The sequence below is a fragment of the Meles meles genome, chromosome 1 (assembly GCF_922984935.1).
Source record: "Meles meles chromosome 1, mMelMel3.1 paternal haplotype, whole genome shotgun sequence".
NCBI classification, from domain to species: domain Eukaryota; kingdom Metazoa; phylum Chordata; class Mammalia; order Carnivora; family Mustelidae; genus Meles; species Meles meles.
The window spans coordinates 17,313,903-17,332,057 of NC_060066.1; the positions used below are offsets into that span (position 1 = coordinate 17,313,903).

The window sequence follows — 18,155 nt, forward strand, 5'->3', positions numbered from 1 at the left end:
AGAGTACTTCCAGAGAGCACCTTCCGGAGGCTCTCCCTGCCTTCTTGTTGCCGTAAGGTCCCTTACTCAGCGGGTCGTGGTGCCAGCGCGGAGATCCTGCCGTCTGTCAGCCCGGCTGGGTCCGAGGATGGCTCAGGTACTCGGAAAACAGCCACAGCCGGCTTCACGGCCCCTGCCTCCGCTGGGGCTCCAGCTCGGCCCCAACCCCACCACCTGCCACCGTTCGCCCGGACTTCGGGGGACACGGGAATTGGTGTCAATTTAGAGCCAATGTCTCGGAGCCCCTGGAAGGGCTGGGTCCGGTCCCTCAGGTGAACGGCAACAGGTCCCTTGGGGAAGACTCGGGGGTTATTTATAGCATAACACGTGGCACTCGCTGTTGCAGGATCCTTCCTGGGGCGGGGGGTTGGGGGGAGCAGGGGGACCTGGCCTTGCCTTGGGTCAGGAGGCTTTGGATCTGGAAATAAGTTTAGGTCTGGAAAGGGCGACAGGCATGGCTCTCCACTGTGGGGACTCAAGGCAGGTTTTCAGCCCCCAGATCGGGACGCTTTCCTGTTACCTGCATCGAGCCGCATTTTGGGAGAGGCCAACTGCTTCGTTCTTGGGGCAGCATAATCCATGACCAACAGCCGCCGACCCCCGCTACTACTGCTTCTCCTCTGCCCACGACTCCGAATGGTGTGTCCTCGGTAGCGGACCTGTACGGAACCCCCTCAGCTCCCCTGAAATCAGGGAGCCTGCACCGCCGAGCTTTTCAAGTCGGCAGATCCTCTCTTCACTTGGTGCCTTCTGGAAGGGAGCATCTTCCAGAGCCCATGAGCGACAAGTTCCTACGTGATCCATCCACGCCGGCGTTCCTACCTTCCTAAGCTTCTCGATACCTTCAGCTACATCATGCCAGGCAACCTTTGGCGTCTGAACCCGATTATAAAGACACCCACACCGCGTCCACATTTCTGTGTCAGCAGGGTAAACTGAGAGCAGCAGTGACCCACGGGCCTCCTGGAGCCCTTCCCGGGGCGCAGGATGCCAAACTGGCAGTAGGGGGCGCCGGAGGACAGCCCAGGAGGAATGGGTCTTCTCTTCCTCCTTCCCAAGGTGCTGTTTTGCTGCTCTGGCTCCTGCTTCCCCGTGGGTCCGCGGGAGTGTCTGGGGACAGCCAGTGCTACTGCCCCAGCTGGGTGCCCAGAATGCACAGTGTCGTAGTGACTTCACGGCGTTGTCATAATGCTCCCATCACAGGGAACGTTCCAGGTCAGATGCCAGCGGCAGCGCCCCACGCGCTCTGGGCACCTGCCTTCCAGCCTTGTTTTGCCCCCTTGGAGCCCGCAGGGCGGTTTCCCATGGCCCTGTGACCGGGACGGTGCAGAGCCACCCTGACCACACTCGGGGGCGGGCTGCGCTGCCTCCCCATGCCCTCCCACCCCGCAGCCTTGGATTGCTTGAGCCTGGGACACGGGCTGACTGACTCTGGCCTGGGCAATCCCTAGAACTTCTCCCACCAGGGCTGAACCTGAGCCTTGCGGAGGGCGGGGCCTCCTTTTCTAGTCGGTCCTTTCCTCTCCCTCCCTCCCAGGGACCCTGTAGAACGCTCTTGACATCTTGAACTTCCTCTCCTATCACAGTTTAATGACTTATCTAGTACCTGAAGCTTTTCCTGTTCAAACGGCCGTGCGGTTTGTGTCCTGACTGGGTCTAGAGCGGAACCCCAGCGGCTGTGCCGAGCGCACCCCTACTGGCAAATGGAGCCATCGGCGGCGCTTGTGGTCAGCACTGCTGCTGTACTGGTCAGTACCGAAGCACTGTGGAAAGGCCTTTTGCTCAACTCTTGCTCAAAATCAGAGAATTCATCCTGGAGAAAAACCACATGAATGTCATAAATCCGCAAAGGCCTTAAACCAAGTTAATAATTTATTCAACACCACCGAATTCATACTGGACAGAAACTCTGAAGTGTAGCCAATGTGGAGAATCCAGCTGAAGCCCCAAATGTATCCAACATGGATCACTTCATACCAGAGAGAAACCTTATGGGTGTAATAGATATGAAAAGGCCTTTAGGAACCGCTCTGTTTTAACAAGCTCAAGGGAGTACTTGAGAGAAACTTCTAGAAGCTATCTGGAGTGGGAAGAAATTTTAGCTAAGCTCAACCTTTCTTGAAGTCCCAGAGAATTTAGATTATAAAGACATTGGGGTTAAGTTGAAGATAGTCAAGAAGCAGGCAGAGAGCATCAGAAATGTAGTTCAGGTATTACATTTGATAGCACCTGAAAATGCCAACCAAACACGTGACTGGAGATTCGGCCCAATGTCTGAAATCTGCGACGGCAGCGACGTGATCAAATTTGTTCCTGGGAGAACTAGAGTCAGAGAAGACAAAGAATTCATAGGAAGAGCTTCATCTGGTTGAGAGTATGTGTAACTGTCCCTGGGTAATGGAAACTTTTATTTTACTTAATTTTTTAAAAGATTTTATTTATTTATTTGACAGAGATCACAAGTAGGCAGAGAGGCAGGCAAGGGGAGGGACGGGGGGGGGGGGGGGGTGAGGGGGCAGGAAGCAGGCTCCCTGCTGAGCTGAGAGCTGGATGCAGGGCTCGATGCAGGGCTTGATCCTAGGACCCTGAGATCATGACCTGAGCCGAAGGCAGAGGCTTTAACCCACTGAGCCACCCAGGTGCCCCAAATGGAAACTCTTAAAAAAATGAAATACTGCGGGGCACCTGGGTGGCTCAGTGGGTTAAAGCCTCTGCCTTCGGCTCAGGTCATGATCTCAGGGTCCTAGGATCAAGCCCCACATGGGGCTTTCTGCTCAGCAGGGAGCCTGCTTCCTCCTCTCTCTCTGCCTGCCTGCCTGCTTACTTGTGATCTATTTCAAATAAATAAAAAAAAATCTTAAAAAAAAAAAATACTGTAACACCATGAAAGAGGTGTATTTGCAAAACCAGGCTGAGTAGGTGTGCATCCTGGTAAAAAGGGGACCTGAGGTAGAGGTGAAAATCTGGCTTTATGTAGCTGATGCTGGCTGGCAGGATCAGGATATTTTAGAATTCCAGTCCTTTCAGGTGAGCAAGCAATTTCGAGTTCACCCAGCTTTCCATTCTACCCTATACGTTTTATATCCTGTGACTTGCTGTTGCCAAACACGCACCAGCGTGGCCCATGAAGGCCTGTTTGCAGCTGCCTGAAAATGGACAGGAAAGTAGGCTGAGGAAAGTGCTCTTGGGAAACCAACGCCTTGCATTAGGACTTTGCCTGCTGGACAAGAGAGCATTTTGCTTACTGCGAGTATTTGGTTTACTCTAGGATTGTGCTTTAGAAAACAAAAGATTATGCTTTATGACCACAGACACAAGAGTCACTTCTATATATTATTGCATGCTCTACGTCAAGTACAGTAGTAGAATTTTACATTTTAACTTAATCCCTACATCAGATTCCTGAGCTATTTCTACTCTCCTTTTAGAAATGGAATCAGGGAAAGTTCTGGAAATAATTACCCCAAATGATGAAGTTGTGAGTAGCCCTGCTGTGGAGCCGGGACTGTGTGGGGAAGCAGAGACAGAGACGGCAATGTTCTGAACAGGGTGAGCTCACTGGGGAAGAGGAGACCCGGCTGCTGGGGGACAGAGGGGCTCCGGCACACAGTGGGGCTCTAGATGTCCTGCTGACTTCTCTCTCACTTCTGGCTGCACAGTTGATGAGATGATTTCCTGTCTTTGTTTCTCCACTTACCTTTAAAATAAATCCTCATCAACTCAAGTCAGAAGTTTATGCGGGTCCTTGCAAACTGAAAGAGTCTAACACAAGCTTTAATAGCTTCAAACAAATTTTTCTTAAAGATTTTATTTATTTAAGAGAGAGAGAGAGAGCATGAGAAGGGGGACAGTCTGTCAGAGGGAGAAGCAGACTCCCCACTGAGCAGGGAGTCCATATAAGGGACTTGATCCTGGGACTCCACGATCACAACCTGAGCCGAAGGCAGACGCTTAACCAAATGAGCCACCCAGGCACCCCTAAGAGCTTAAAAAATTTTATTATGAAAAGTACAATAAGCCATTTACAAGCCAAAAGCATCAGAATGAAATAGTACACATAATTTTTATACACATTTTTTTCATACAAAAAGTTGCCCTCTGCAGGGATATAAAATAAATAAAAATCAGTGTCACTGATTGCAAAACAGGTATCTCTCCGACTCTCTCAAGCCCTCTACATGGCCAAAACGTGAGGTGTCTGACATCTGTTGCGGGCCTGGGCGGTGAGTCTCTGGCGAAGGTTTCTTACTCTCTCCATAAGATCCCGCTCCGTGGTGTCCCACTGCATTCTTCTTTGACTTAAAGAAACTTCAAAAAAAGAGTAAAATTAATAGTTTAATTTTCCAATGTTAGATACAGCATTTATTTTGAAGGTAAATATGTTGCCAAAACCCAATAATGAAACGAGTATTTGAAAAGTCAAACATCTTGAACAAAAAAGCCCAACATCTTGTTTCCTACATTGTTCCAGTTACAAGCCAAATATTTATTTGTCGAATTGAATGAAGGCTATCAGAGAACTTACTTGCTTTGGGTTATGTAGCACTTGTTTTTAAATTTGGGGGATATAGATAATTGTTTAAATCAGGAACAAATCTTGTCCAAGAGAGGATGAGAGAGTTCTTTGCAACACCCAGGTTCCTCACCAGAATACTTAAAGATAGTGAGAAAAAGCACTCCAAGTCGCCAAAATTAATATTTAGAAAAGTACACCAAGACGACTTTCCCAATGACTAAATAAAAATAATAAATCAAATGGTTTTCATAGTGGCCAACAGAAGGAGAGTCCAATTAAAATATTACAATGTGTCCAAGTGCAACAGCCATTTCATACTGAGTTTGAGGGGCTAGTAAACACTGGAATCTGGAAAAAAAAAAAGGACCTTAAAAATACAATTCTCTCAAACTTAGTTACATATTCAAACAGCTCCAATTTCTGAAAACTGCATTTTCCTCCACAGGAATCCCACTTTTGTGTTTCGTTTTGCTGCTCAATACCTAAGCTTATCAAATATCTTGACTTTCTAATTTAGAATTATCTAACTAAAAATTTAAGTTCTGACAAGTCAGAATAAAGAACAGCTCAAAGTCCCGTGTACTTTCATTCAACTTATGCATGACTTTTGGTTTCATTCCTATTCTGACACAGAATCTATAGAGACATATAGAGCATGAGTCAGCAAAAATTTACAACACTGCAATCTCACGACTTGTTACTAGGTATATTTCTTATAAAGCTATGTCTTCAGAGGACACTGTATAAGACTCTGTTCTTCTAAAGGAACTCAAAAGATCTCGTTAAATTCTGTTTCTTCTATATGATAGTTTTGTTGAAAATGTTCCTTGTCCCCTCCCCCACTTTAAAAAGAATCAAATACTTTATTGGGAAATCCGTCAGCTCCTTTATGGGCTAAAGCTGGGACTGTATTTCAGTATCCGGTTTCCACCTGGTCCCTTGCAAACATAAAAACTTGCAGGGAAGCAAGGGGAGGGATCAAATGTCAGCCAATCAGCATGAAGCTGTTTGTCTTGGGCGGGTCCCCCGCGAGTGGCCCCAGCAGTCCATCACCGCCAGCAAACCCCTGTCTTCAGTGGCTCCTGGAAAGAGCCCAGTCCAGAAGAACATTCAGAAAATTCAAATACACAACAGCTTTGAAAACTAATGCTGATTTTCTTTCCACAAGGGTGCAAAACCTAGTTGTGAGTATCATTACTTCAGCTAGTGGCAGACTTGCGTAGGCACCTACGACTAGTATTAGAGAGAGGAAATCGCATCAGTGCCATCCAGCTGGCAAATCTTCTCTACTTGGTTTCGGTCTGAGCCAGTTTTTTTCCCCAGCTGGAAGAGCCGAGAACCCTGCTGTCTCCGTTTCAGGATTTCCATCACCCACGCCCTGGGGAAATGGCATCAGAACGGCGCAAACACGATTCAAGCCACAGTCTTGCTTAAATGAAGGCGAAATTGTAAATGAGAGAAGAAATAGTGCTTGCTTATCAACTCACTGCATGTTGAAGAATCCATTTCCAAAATGTCATTTAGCTGTGAGGTTCGAGGCAGACAGCTGGAGGCAACCTGTCCATTTTGGTCCCTGGACGCTGCTGTTGCAACGGGAGGAGATACAGAAGGGGTTTGGGAGTGAGTGGAGAGCCTTTCTGAATTCCAAATGGTCCCCAGGAAATGACAACTGCCAAGGACGAAAAGTCCCCAACTTCTATTCTGAGAAGAGCGCTGTCCCCATTCTAAGGGCAGGGGAAGGGCAGTTAAGAGCTGAAGTTTCGGTGACATATTTTCAAAACACCTTTAGCTAAAACAAAGAGCCAACAAACAAACCACTCAAAACCAGAGATGTTAGGATAGAGATCCCAAATGTTTCTTGGACAAGATTATGAGAACTCCCCAGGGCTCACCCCTGGTAGCTACCGCCAGGTGGGGCCTCATGGCGCCAACAGAGCAGGGGAGAACCAGTGAGAGGCAGGCTGCCCCTGAAAACTTCCAGAACAGCGAGCACAGCAGGGGGCCTCCCCCTGTTCCTTGATCACTCTCATCTCAGAAGTTTTACTGGCCCCTCGGCTATGTTTTCACCATTCCCCAACTCCTGTGGCTTTTCAATGAAGACACCCAGACCCTTTTATTAAAATTTTTTAGCCCAACTAGAGTCATGACTGTCCCTTTCTACTCCCATCACAGGGTCCAAGCCTCCAGGAGTCAGGCCCAGACTGTCTGAGTTACACTGACTTACTAAGATGCCTTTTACCTGGTCTCAAGGGCTGCAGCTAATGGTTTTAACTCACAGTTTTAGCTCAACGAGTCATTAAGACTGTTTGCGGCTGATTACCGAATGACTAATTCGAACCGGTGTGAGGAAATGGGATGTGAGAGTCATCGTCAAACATCTGAAGGGCTGTCACGGGGCAGAGGGTGTACATGTAATCTGCGTTTGCTCCAAAGAACTGTTTCTAACGAGGGAGTTGGAAAAAAAAAAAAAAGGCATATTCCATTTTACGTTACGAAACAGAGCGTGTAAATAAAATACTGGCGGAAATGGAATCAGGTAGTGAGCTCGCCAGCCCCGAACATTCCGGCAGAAGCTGGATAACCGGCATTCACTAAACACACAGCTGATACTGGTTCTCCAGATCTTTCCACATCTGAGACCTCACTGTCCCCTGTCTCTCATCTGTCCCCCGAAAGCCATCCTGCCCCTGGCTGTTTACGTCCTCTTCCCGAAGGGCCATGGTGTGAACATCACTAATGTTCCAGCACGGAATGGTTCCCTCTGCCAAAAGCCATGTTTCAAATACTGGCTGAGCAGAAAAATTTTAAAAGAAAAATCCAGCTTCCTAGTTTCTATCCTAGATCTGCCAAATTAATTCACTGTTGGTGAGGTCCTTAAAAGGATTTTTAAAAAAAAATCTGCAATTTACAAAAAAATAATAAATGCTAATAGTAACACATTTGAACACATTAAGAATAAAGCAAAAACTCAAAGTTTCTTTCCTGTACTTTTTGTACTGCAACTTATTCTTATTAATGTAATGTATTTTAAAGCCCCAAAGGTGATTCTTATTAGTTTAAATCAGTTTTTATTTGCTGAATTTGTATTAAGAGTACGATTTTAAAAAGGAACAAAAGGTACAAACTATAATTCTTTCCTTCTAATCCCAGGCACTGAGTTCTTTACCCAGGAGGGGAGCCCAACAGTAGAGTTTCCAGGTCATTCTGCTGGGTAGCCAGGTTGGCAGACAGGATGTGGCCCACTTCCTGAGCCTGGCACTGAAGGTCCCTATGCTCTGCCTTCTCAGTGACATCTCTAAGTATCCTGTACATGAGCTCTCTCCAGCTGGTCTATCAATCCCCACGGCAGGCAACTTTCTGCCATTGATTAATTACATCTAACAAGTTCTGTCCTGTATGAGCAGAGTTCAGGGAGGCTGTGGTTGGGGAACCCACAACAATCATAAAGGAAAATTCTGTGTGTCTATGTGCATGTGCGTATTTCCGGGAGGAGTCTCAGAGAGGCCTACAAACTATCAATGGCTAGAAAATGGTGCACTGGAACAAAATTAAAGACTACCTGGTCTAGAATGTTGTCATTTTACAAATGAGGAAATTGAAGACCAGTCACCATTTCTGAATAAATCCCTGACTCTGGCCAAGTTTACTTAAACACCTGTGTTCACTTACCATAAGGCTGGCACCAGGACTCAGGGCTCCTGCCACCTAGTCTGGGATCCCACACCACACCGCGAAATCCTCCCTCTGAAGTGTGCTCCCCGTTGCTCCGAGCCTGTCCACCCCCCCACCTTTTTTTTTTTTTAAAGACCCAGTAATTAAAAACCTGGTCCCCACCTGGTAACAGCCATGTACTCATGTCTTCTTTTAAAGTAACAGTTTCATTGGGATAGAACCCACGTGCCATAAAATTCTCTCCTGAAAGTGTACTGTTCAGTGTTCTTAGTGTGTTCAGAGTTGCACAACCATCACCACTAACTCTAGAACATTTCCGTCACCCCAAACTCGCCATCAGTAGTCACCCTCCCAACCCTGTGAGACTGCTAACCTACTTTTTGTGTCTACGGATCTGCCCGTTCTACACATTCCATACGAGTAACATCACAGGACATGTGTCCTTTGATGTCTGGCTCCTTTGATTTAGTACAGAGATTTCAAAGTTCCTCCATTTTCCAGCATAAATAAGTACTTAATTCCTTTTGATTGCCAACTAAGTTTTCACCGTGTGGATCTGTGTCGATCCATTCCTCGTCTGATGGCTCTCCAGGCTGTTTACACTTCCCGGCTATTACGGTAGCGATGCTGCGACTTTTCGGTATGGGTTTTTGTACAGACATGTTTCCCATCTCCCAGCTACGCAACTGCCGGGTCACACGACCACTTCGTGTTTGACCTTCTGAGAACCTGCCGGACTATTTCCCAAAGTGGCTGCCACTTCGCACAACCTGCAGCACCGTCCCCATTTCTCTCGGACCCTCGTCAATACTCGCTGTGTTCAATTATAACCACGCTAGTATCTCATTCTGTTTTTGTATTTTTACATTTTTTTTTCCTCATGTGGTTTTGGTTTGTATGGCTCTAGTGACTGATGAGGTTAAACACCTTTTCGTGTGTGTACTGTGGCCGTTTGTATCTTCTTTGGAGAACTGTATATTCAAATCCTTTGCCAATTAAAACTGCGTTAGTATCATTTTATAGGACATGGGTATTCAGCTACAGTTTAAGTTTAGGGACCACGGATTTTAGGGGTAGCGAGGGCCATTCACACTGTCCAGAAGATCCTGTTCTCTAGAAAATAATAAGAATTTTCTCCTCACTGGTAATAAAAATTTGACACTAAGCGAAATTTTAATTTTTTTTAAAAAGATTCATTTGGGGAGACCATGAGTGCGGGGAGGGCAGAGGGAGATGGAGAATCTCCAGCAGACTCCCCACTGAGCACAGAGCCCACCACGGGGCTGGATCCCAGCACCCCGAGATCACAACCTGGGCCGAAATCAAGAGTCAGACGCTTAACCGACTGAGCCACCCAGGTGCCCCCCTGCCATTTAAAAAATTTTAAATAAATGACCTGTCCCTGGCAGACTCCTACCAGTTTCCTCCTTCCTGATGCCTCCATTCTAGGCCCTGAGGCACAAACAAACGGCGAGCGCCTCCAATCAAAAATCAAAATGCCATTTTCCTGATTATAGCTGATTATCTCCCAGTATTAAGAGCGAATGACTGATTTCACTTATATACCCTGATTAAGTGACAAATCCTTAGCCGTTTGCCTTTTGAAAAATGGATGATTATTAGCCAAATTATCTCTCACTGGTGAAATTTAGGAAAGTTAAAGAACAGGCAGCACGGTGGGAAGGTCCCGCAGGAAGATGACTGAAGACAGAAGGGGAAACTTCTGCTGCGGTTTCCTCCTTTTTCCTATTTCTAAAGCCACAGCTTCTCGAACAGCCTCAAGCATCGTTTCTGTCTAGAGGAGGGGTGAGTGTGAGAGGGTCTCGGGCAAGCAGCAGCTCCCCTGCTTACGGCCTCTTGTGAGCCACTGGGAAATATTTGCTTTGTGCAAAGAGAGAAATTCCTCTCCCTCCTTCCCCGGGGGTGGGGGCTGTCCAGGACCCGAATCTTGAGCCCGAGAGCTAATGACGAGCTTCAGAAGTACGCATAATTCAATGCCGAGGCATCTAACCTACATTTCTACTTTTCAAATGTGTGAATTACAGAAGCAAGGCACACGGCGACATTATTCACAGAAGCCCAGAAGTAGACACAACCTCAGCGCTCGTCAGCTGACGACGAATGGATAAATTTCAGCGTGGGATGTCCAGTGCAGTGAACCACTGGCCATCAGATGGATGACACGCTGATGCCCAGACGAGCCTCACAACGACTCGCCAAGTGAAAGAAGTCAGACACAAAAGGCCAGAGGGTGTGATTCCATTTATACGACGTTTCCTAGACAGACAAATCTATAGCGACAGGACGTTGATCTGAGGTGGCCAGGGGCTGGTGGGGGGAGGGGAAATGGGGAGTGACTACAAATGCATACAGGGTTTATTCTGGGCGCTAGAACCATTCTAGAATTGATTACAGTGATGGCTGCACAACCCTGTGAATATACATGTATTTTTACACATGGCAATACAATACCATAAAATCATATGGCATGTGAATTATTTATCAGTAAGACTGTTACTAAAAAAAAGGTTAATCCATATACAGTTAAAAAAAAAAAGACTGGAATGATGCAAAATGTAGTAAAATAAAAGTTCATTGTAACTGCACTTGATTTTAGAATTCTAAGTAATTTCGGTTTTCACAGTTGATGCCACTGCGGGTCTGGCGCCAAACCTGATGGTTACAGTGACTCTGCCCGCGCTACTTGGCTATACTGCTGTTTTGAGGACCAGCTGTTGGCGAAGCACACATTTTTGCCAAAAGAAACTAGAAGCGCTTTGGGAGTAAATCATATTCTCATAGATTAAGGAGGTTAACCAGGACCATGGAACCAGGGAATAAAAGAGAACTACACAGCGTGGTTGAGAGTTTTTTTGATCGGAGTTTTTTGAAAACAAACAAACAAACAAAAAACAAGTCCCACGCCTGGGTGGCTCAGTTGGTTGAGCGGCTGCCTTCGGCTCAGGTCATGATCCTACCGTCCTGGGATCGAGTCCCATATCGGGCTCCTTGCTCGGCGGGGAGCCTGCTTCTCCCTCTGCCTCTGCCTGCCTCTCTGCCTACTTGTGATCTTTCTCTCTCTGACAAATAAATAAATAAAATCTTAAAAAAAAAAAAAAAACAAGTCCCAGCAACCAAAGAAAGGGCAACTAGTGGTCACCTTTTAGCTGAGCACTGATGTGAATGACGTACACCTCGGGGACTTACTCGTGACAGCAGAGCACACCGAGTGACGGATCCGTGACCGCGCGGAGAGAAAGGCACTCAATGGACACTCACCTTTCCTGTACGTGTGTCCAGCATGTTCTAAAGCATCATTTGTCTCTTTCTCTAGAAAGCACTTTCTGGATGCATCTGCGAGAGCCGAAGCTTCCTTTTCTGATTTCAAATGAAAGTCTTTTTCTTTAGCTTTCTCCCACTAAATGCAATAAATGAAAGAAAAGAAAAATCACCTAAAAGTTGGGGTCACGGCGGTTCCGACAGTGGAATAAGCCCGGTCTGTCTCCTCTACCCCACTTCCTTTGGGATTCCCACGGCACGCAGGATCTGTCTGGTTCTAGGGTAATCTGGGTGCCTGCCGTGGACCTCGAGGGCAGAGGCATTTCTCACGTGCCACCAGGACGTCAGCGGACCACACGGCACACAGACAGGAGCCCACTGTCTTTGAAATAACAAGTCCTTTCAAATGTCAGATCTTGCGGGATTAAGCTTGTTTTTAAAATACATGACGACTGTCTTATTTAACTTGAACCTATCCCTTAATAAAATCTGCCCAGCTCCAGCACACATGCCAACTGCAGGGACGTCAAGGAATTTCTATGAACCCCAACTTTCTTTTTCCTAAAGTGAGAAAGTGATTATCTTGAAATTAGCCCAAGGGTAACAAAAATAATGCAGCTAAGATAGCCTATGACTCCTAAAGTTCGTCAGTGTTCTATGCTACAACTCTTGCATTACACATGTAATTTTTATGTTATAAAAATGCTAATGCATGAGATACCACACTTTAAAGAACTGTTAGGGCCAGGAAGGACCACAGAAATCCAGTCCTTTCCTGTTATTGAGGAGGAGAGAGAGTCGGAGTGATTTCAGGGCCACACTGCAGTCAAGCTTTAGAACCCGGGACAGCAGATATAAAGAAGCATCTCTGTGTACCAGGAAAAGCCCTCATGGTGATTCTGAGCCCACTCGCCAATATACCATTTTACCCCACATCCAGCAGCCCTGACATGGCATAGTCTTGGGGCCAATGTCAGGAATCCTGGAAGACGAGGGCCTCCACCATGACTTTCCGGGGGAGCCTCAGCGGACATCGCCCCCACTGCTCCCTGTCCTTGACTCAAAGTGTGATCAGACAGGGCCACATGTCCTTCAGGTGGGGGAGCAGGGAAATGAACAGAAGAGTGACTTGAAGGAAATACGTTATAAAAAGCTTTCGGAAGAGACATCACGACAGAGCAGTGGGAAGAGGAAGGAACTAGGCCCAGATCTCTGGTTCCTGATTTCACCCTAGTTCTTCCGTGTCCTCAGGGAAATCTGTGTGTCCGTGATAAGATCTGCAGCCTGTGGGCACCAGAGACGCTCATGGGATCAGTCAGAGGGGACATCTGTGTGACATGACGTAAACTCTTAGCTGCCTCCTCAAATCCTTTCATTCTTATTTAGGAAAAGAATTCTAATTTTTGTCATTTGATTATGTAAACTTTCAAAAAAAATTCTTTTTAAAGATTTTATTTATTTGACTGAGAGAGATCACAAGTAGGCAGAGAGGCAGGCAGAGAGAGAGAGAGAGAGAGGGGAGGAAGCAGGCTCCCCGCCGAGCAGAGAGCCCAATGCGGGGCTCGATCCCAGAACCCTGAGATCACGACCTGAGCCAAAGGCAGAGGCTTTAACCCACTGGGCCACACAGGTGCCCCTAAACTTTCAAAATTTAAATGAGGAGTAACAAAAATATGTGTGACACTATTCTTACCTTTCTAGCTTCCTCCCCCATCATCGCATCTAATACTTCTGTTTCGGTCCTTCTGTTTTCCCGGAGGAGTCTGGCCACTTCCCGGTAACACTCGTGGCGCTGCAGATCGTCACATCTTTGTTTACGTAAAGCCTCAACTCGCCAGTCGGCGTTCAGACACGCTTGTTCAGCTTCTGCCAAGTTTTCTTCAATTAACTAAGAAATATTTGCAAATTTCAGAAACAAGGTCAGACTATATATAAAATACAGTATATCTGTTCAATGCATCCACGTGTCTAGGGTGGTTTATTTTTTTTTAAGATTTATTTATTGGAGAGAGAGAGAAAAAGCTCGCAGCAAGAGAGGCAGAGGGAGAGAGAATCTTAAGCAGACTCGGAGCGGAGCACGGAGCCTAGGTCAGAGCTTGATCTAATGACCAAGAGATCAGGACCTGAGCAGAAACCAAGAGTTGACGTTTATCTGACTGAGCCACCCAAGCGCCCCTAGGGTAGCTGTTTGTAACCTTGGTTACACATTAGATTCACCTCACAGTGTTTAAAACAAACTGGTGTCCAGGACCCAACACAAATGAATTTATCAATCCCTGGGGTGGCAGGATATTGGAACTTTTTTCTTTTTTTTTGGAGATTTATTTATTTGACACAGAGAGAGGGAGAACAAGTAGGGGGAGAAGTAGGCAGAGGGAGGGGAGAAGCAGGCTCCCCACTGAGCAGGGAGCCCGATGCGGGGCTCGATCCCAGAACCCTGGAATCGTAACCTCAGCCAAAGGCAGATGCTTAACCCACCGAGCCACCCAGGCGCCCCAAGGATATTGGAACTTTCACAAAGGTGGTTCTAAGGCATACATAGTCAAGGTTGAGAATTTCGAGGCTAAGCAATGAGTGAGATTAAACAATCTCCATCTTTCAACCTTTTGAAAAGGAGTCAGAAGAGCTCGTTCTTACAGACTGGACAAAAGCCTTCACGGAAAAATAAATGGTAGGCTATTCCGGGGCACCCCTCAGAGGCTGTTGTTGAACAGAGGGAGGGAGATCTTACACTGCTGCTGGCTTTTGGACCAGGGCCAGGCCTGGCCGCAGACCCATTTAGCATTTTGCTAACTAGTAACAGAGCAAGTTCTTTCCTGAAGTTCCCCTGTTCTGTTTCAATTCACTTAAGCCAGCGTTTCTGAAAGGGTGCTCTGCAGATACTCTAGAAAGTAAGTTTGCGAAATTTTCTTAAAGAGTCACAATGTACCATATCCTAAAATGTGGCAGGGAAAAAACCCAACTTTAAATAGCACTTCCAACACTTACTTGCCACTCCGCATTTTACTGAGTAGTAGTTATTAATATTCTACAGAATATACTTTGGAAAAGCTGGTTTATATACCCGGCGAAGACCTGATGTTTTGCAACTAATCTGCTCGGGGACAATTTCTGAGACATAACACAGTAGGTCAGTATCTCTAAAGTTACTATTTCCCTTGTATTTTCGCCTAAGTCTTTAAATTCTCAGAGAGTATAAAAGACGCATGTGCTGGGGCTCCTGGGTGGCTCAGTGGGTTAAGCCTCTGCCTTCGGCTCAGGTCATGATCTCAGGGTCCTGGGATCGAGCCCCACATCAGGCTCTCTGCTCTGCAGGGAGCCTGCTTCCTCCTCTCTCTCTGCCTGCCTCTCGGCCTAGTTGTGATTTCTGTCAAATAAATTAAAAAAAAAAACAAAACAAAACGCATGTGATGTGAGTAACCTCTAAAACTACTGTGAGATTCTAGGAACCGTGATCACCGAAGCAAAGAAATCGATTAATGCAGCTTCCAAGTTTAATCTTGAATTTCTTCTTTTAAAAGGATGACAGAAGCAGAGGGGCAGGGCAGGGGAAAAGAAATGCTTCATAAAAGGATGACAGGTGGAAATGTCCCCCTCTCTCTATATACTAAATTTCCCATATTTTTACCTTCTGAGTTTTTTGGTTCTGAGTTTGATCAGTTTCTATCAGTTTATGAAACATGTGTTCTTCAAGATCCACTTTTCGTCTAAAGGCATCTGCACCTTCTCTCATTTCTTTTGCAACAGCTTCCTGATTGCTAGTAAGATTCTGTTAAAAAAATCAATTGTAAAAAAAAATCACAAATCTATATAATGCTAGAACACAAAATGGCACTTTTTCCCCCTAGAATACTAGCACAGAAATAAAAAACTGTCATCTGATTTTCAAAGTAAAAAATAAACAGCAGTGACGTCACTGAAAACACAAGAAAGAACTCCCGAAAATTCTCTCATCCAAAAAAGCATTGAGAACATGGCATGACCAACTTTTTCCGAACTCTGGAAATTCACCAAAGGCTTGTAGCAATGTGGGGAGCATTTACTCATAAAAACGGCTGAATCTTGCTAAGAAGAGTAACCCTTCGGGCATTTTTAACTTGCACTATCCCGAGTTCCACCCCACCCCTAAACTCTTCATCAGGCTTGAAAACCAGGAGCCTGGCAGCCAATGGGAGGGGGAAAATGGAGCCGGAAAAGGAGAAAACTCCCATTGCCAGATGACTGTCACCATTTGACCTATGTGGTGGTTCTGGAAGAACCCATTCCCAAGGCTGTCTTTATTTATCCTCAGAACTCACTCCTTCGAATAGCCTTTTCCCTGGGGGCATTTGCTGAAAAACATCAGAGCAAACTGCTGAGTATCTTGGCTGCCTGAGGCAGTGGACCACAGTGCAAACCACAAGTTAATCAAAAGGCTTTATAGGAAAAGTTGGAGAACTGGATGTCTTCAGGGGACTTTGAAAAGCTCTGATAGATCCCTGATAGATTCTGATAGATTCTATGTGCGTGTGTAAGGCTGTGCACTTAGCAAGGGCTATGTGAATGCTCAGATCCGAGAAGGTCCTGAGCTGTCCCGTCTGGTGAACTGAGGTACTGCGTGGTCAGGAGGCGAAGTGTAAGACAGAGCTGTAAACTACGGCGCTAAGTGCTGAAGGCACGCCCCAATGTAATGCACACAGGGCCCACTGGCCAAGACTAGAAGCTTACTGGTTCAAGGCAAGTATGGAAATCTCTGTCTGGTCACAACTTTAATTTCGTTCCATAAATTAATCTTTACAGAATTAATTCAGACAAGCCACTAAGAGACAAGAAAACCCTGAGGAAGGGGGGAGAATCTGATTTTCAGAACTGCCACACTTCACTATTTAAATATCTTGTTTTCAACAAAAAATTACACGAGATATTAAAAACCAAAAGTATGGCTCTACGTACTCTGAGTAGACATCAACCACGTGTTCTCCAAAGAAGAAAAAGAATGGCCAATAAACATATGAAAGCATCACCAAGTGGTCTAGCACCATTAACCATTAGAAAAAAAGCAAATCAAAACCACAAGATACCACTTCACGCTCAGTCGCAACGGCGATAATCAAAAGGACAGATGATAACGATTGTTCACAAGGATGTGGTTAAATTAGAACGCTACGCTCCTAGGTACAAATCTAAGAAAACTGAAAATATATGTTCAAACAAAAAGTTGTACATGAATGTTCCCAGCAGTACAACTCATCAGAGCCAAAAAGTGGAAACACCCCAAATATCTACCAATTGATATTTGGATAAACAAAATGTGGTCTTATCCTTACGCCGGAATATTACTCAGCCACAAAAAGGAAGGAAGTACTCACTCATACCACTACGGGGATAAACCTTGAACACATGATGCTATGTGAAAGACGCCAGGCACAAAAAGACTATACATTGTATGATTTCATTTAAACGAAATATCAGAATAGGCAAATCCATCAAGACAGTATATAAGTGGTTCCCAGGGTCAGGGGACTGGGGATGGGAGTGCTAATGAGTACAGTGGTTGAAGAGAAGGAGAGCAAACAGTATTCATGAAAATCTAAGTTAAAAAAGCAAAATATCAATTGTGTGTACTAAATAATCTCACTTATCTTTATTAATGATATTAGTAGTTACTTCTCAATGTAGGGATTTATTTCTACTTTTCTAATTATCTACTGGTAACATAATTACCTTCATAATGAAAAATAAAAATGTTTTCCAATTATATGCAGAGAAGATATATGTATGAAGAAGCTTATTGCCATAAATTGTAAACCGCTTGAGCATCCGACAATAGAAAAAAACGTTTAAATAAGTTACAGTTCATCAATATCGATTATAAATGACAACTACCAAGATATGTAATCATTTACAAAAAAGGATTTGATTAAGTAAAAAAGAAAAGCAGAATACAGAATTGTAGCTACTCCATAAAGAGGTGCACATTCCAACGAAAAGATTAGCCCTTGACCAGCTCGAATCCCCTGCCTGATAAGTGTCTCTGTAGGCCTGGGCCCTTGGGCTCTGCCAGGTAGTTCGTGCTAATCACGTGACTTCTGGTAGGAGCCGCAGGACACACCGTATCAGCCTGACCTCTAAGAGCAAGTAACTACCGTGCACCCTGCATGACTGCGGGACTGACGCCCCGTAAAACCCTGGATGCTGAGACTCGATTGAGCGTGCCTGGTGGCAAAACTCTCCATGCGCTGTCGTACACCTCTCCTGGCAAAATCAGGCGCTGTTTGACTCCACTGGGAGAGGACAAGGGGAAGCTTGTGCTGGTCTCTCCTGGACTCTGCCCTATGTGCCTTTTACCTTTGCCGAGGTGTTCTGTTGTTGCTGTTTAAGTAATCTCTACACCCCTCACGGGGCTCAAACTCATGACCCCGAGATCAAGAGTCACGAGCTCCACTGACTGAGACAGCCGGGTACCCCCTACCTTCCCTGAGTTTATTCTGTATCCCTTCGATGTAATAAACCACAACCACGAGTGTAACAGCTTTCCCTGAGTTCTGTGAGTCCTTCTAGCAAATCACTGAACCAGAGGGTAGTCTTGGGGCCTCCTGTCACTGACATATAGACATTAACTCCTTTAATCGTCACAGTCTCGGCAAGGGTGGTCCTAGGCCAAGGAGAA

At 45.7% G+C, this 18,155-nt stretch overlaps 1 protein-coding gene across 5 annotated transcripts in view; it reads right to left on the minus strand.

The window, feature by feature from the left end:
* Positions 1-3,993: 3,993 nt before the first annotated feature.
* The window catches only part of TBC1D31 (TBC1 domain family member 31), a 69,688-nt gene continuing 55,526 nt past the window's right edge, over positions 3,994-18,155 (minus strand). For 2 of the 5 annotated variants that reach the window (XM_046023131.1, XM_046023151.1), the window contains 5 exons: positions 15,135-15,275; positions 13,200-13,394; positions 11,507-11,645; positions 6,043-6,138; positions 3,996-4,347 (listed from right to left, as the gene is read on the minus strand). In XM_046023131.1, coding sequence (XP_045879087.1) covers positions 4,214-4,347; positions 6,043-6,138; positions 11,507-11,645; positions 13,200-13,394; positions 15,135-15,275 — 705 coding nt within the window. In that variant the 3' untranslated portion in view covers positions 3,996-4,213. Of the gene's footprint in view, positions 4,348-6,042; positions 6,139-11,506; positions 11,646-13,199; positions 13,395-15,134; positions 15,276-18,155 lie in introns of all 5 variants that reach the window. The other 3 variants (XM_046023141.1, XM_046023163.1, XM_046023156.1) reach the window with 3 other exon arrangements.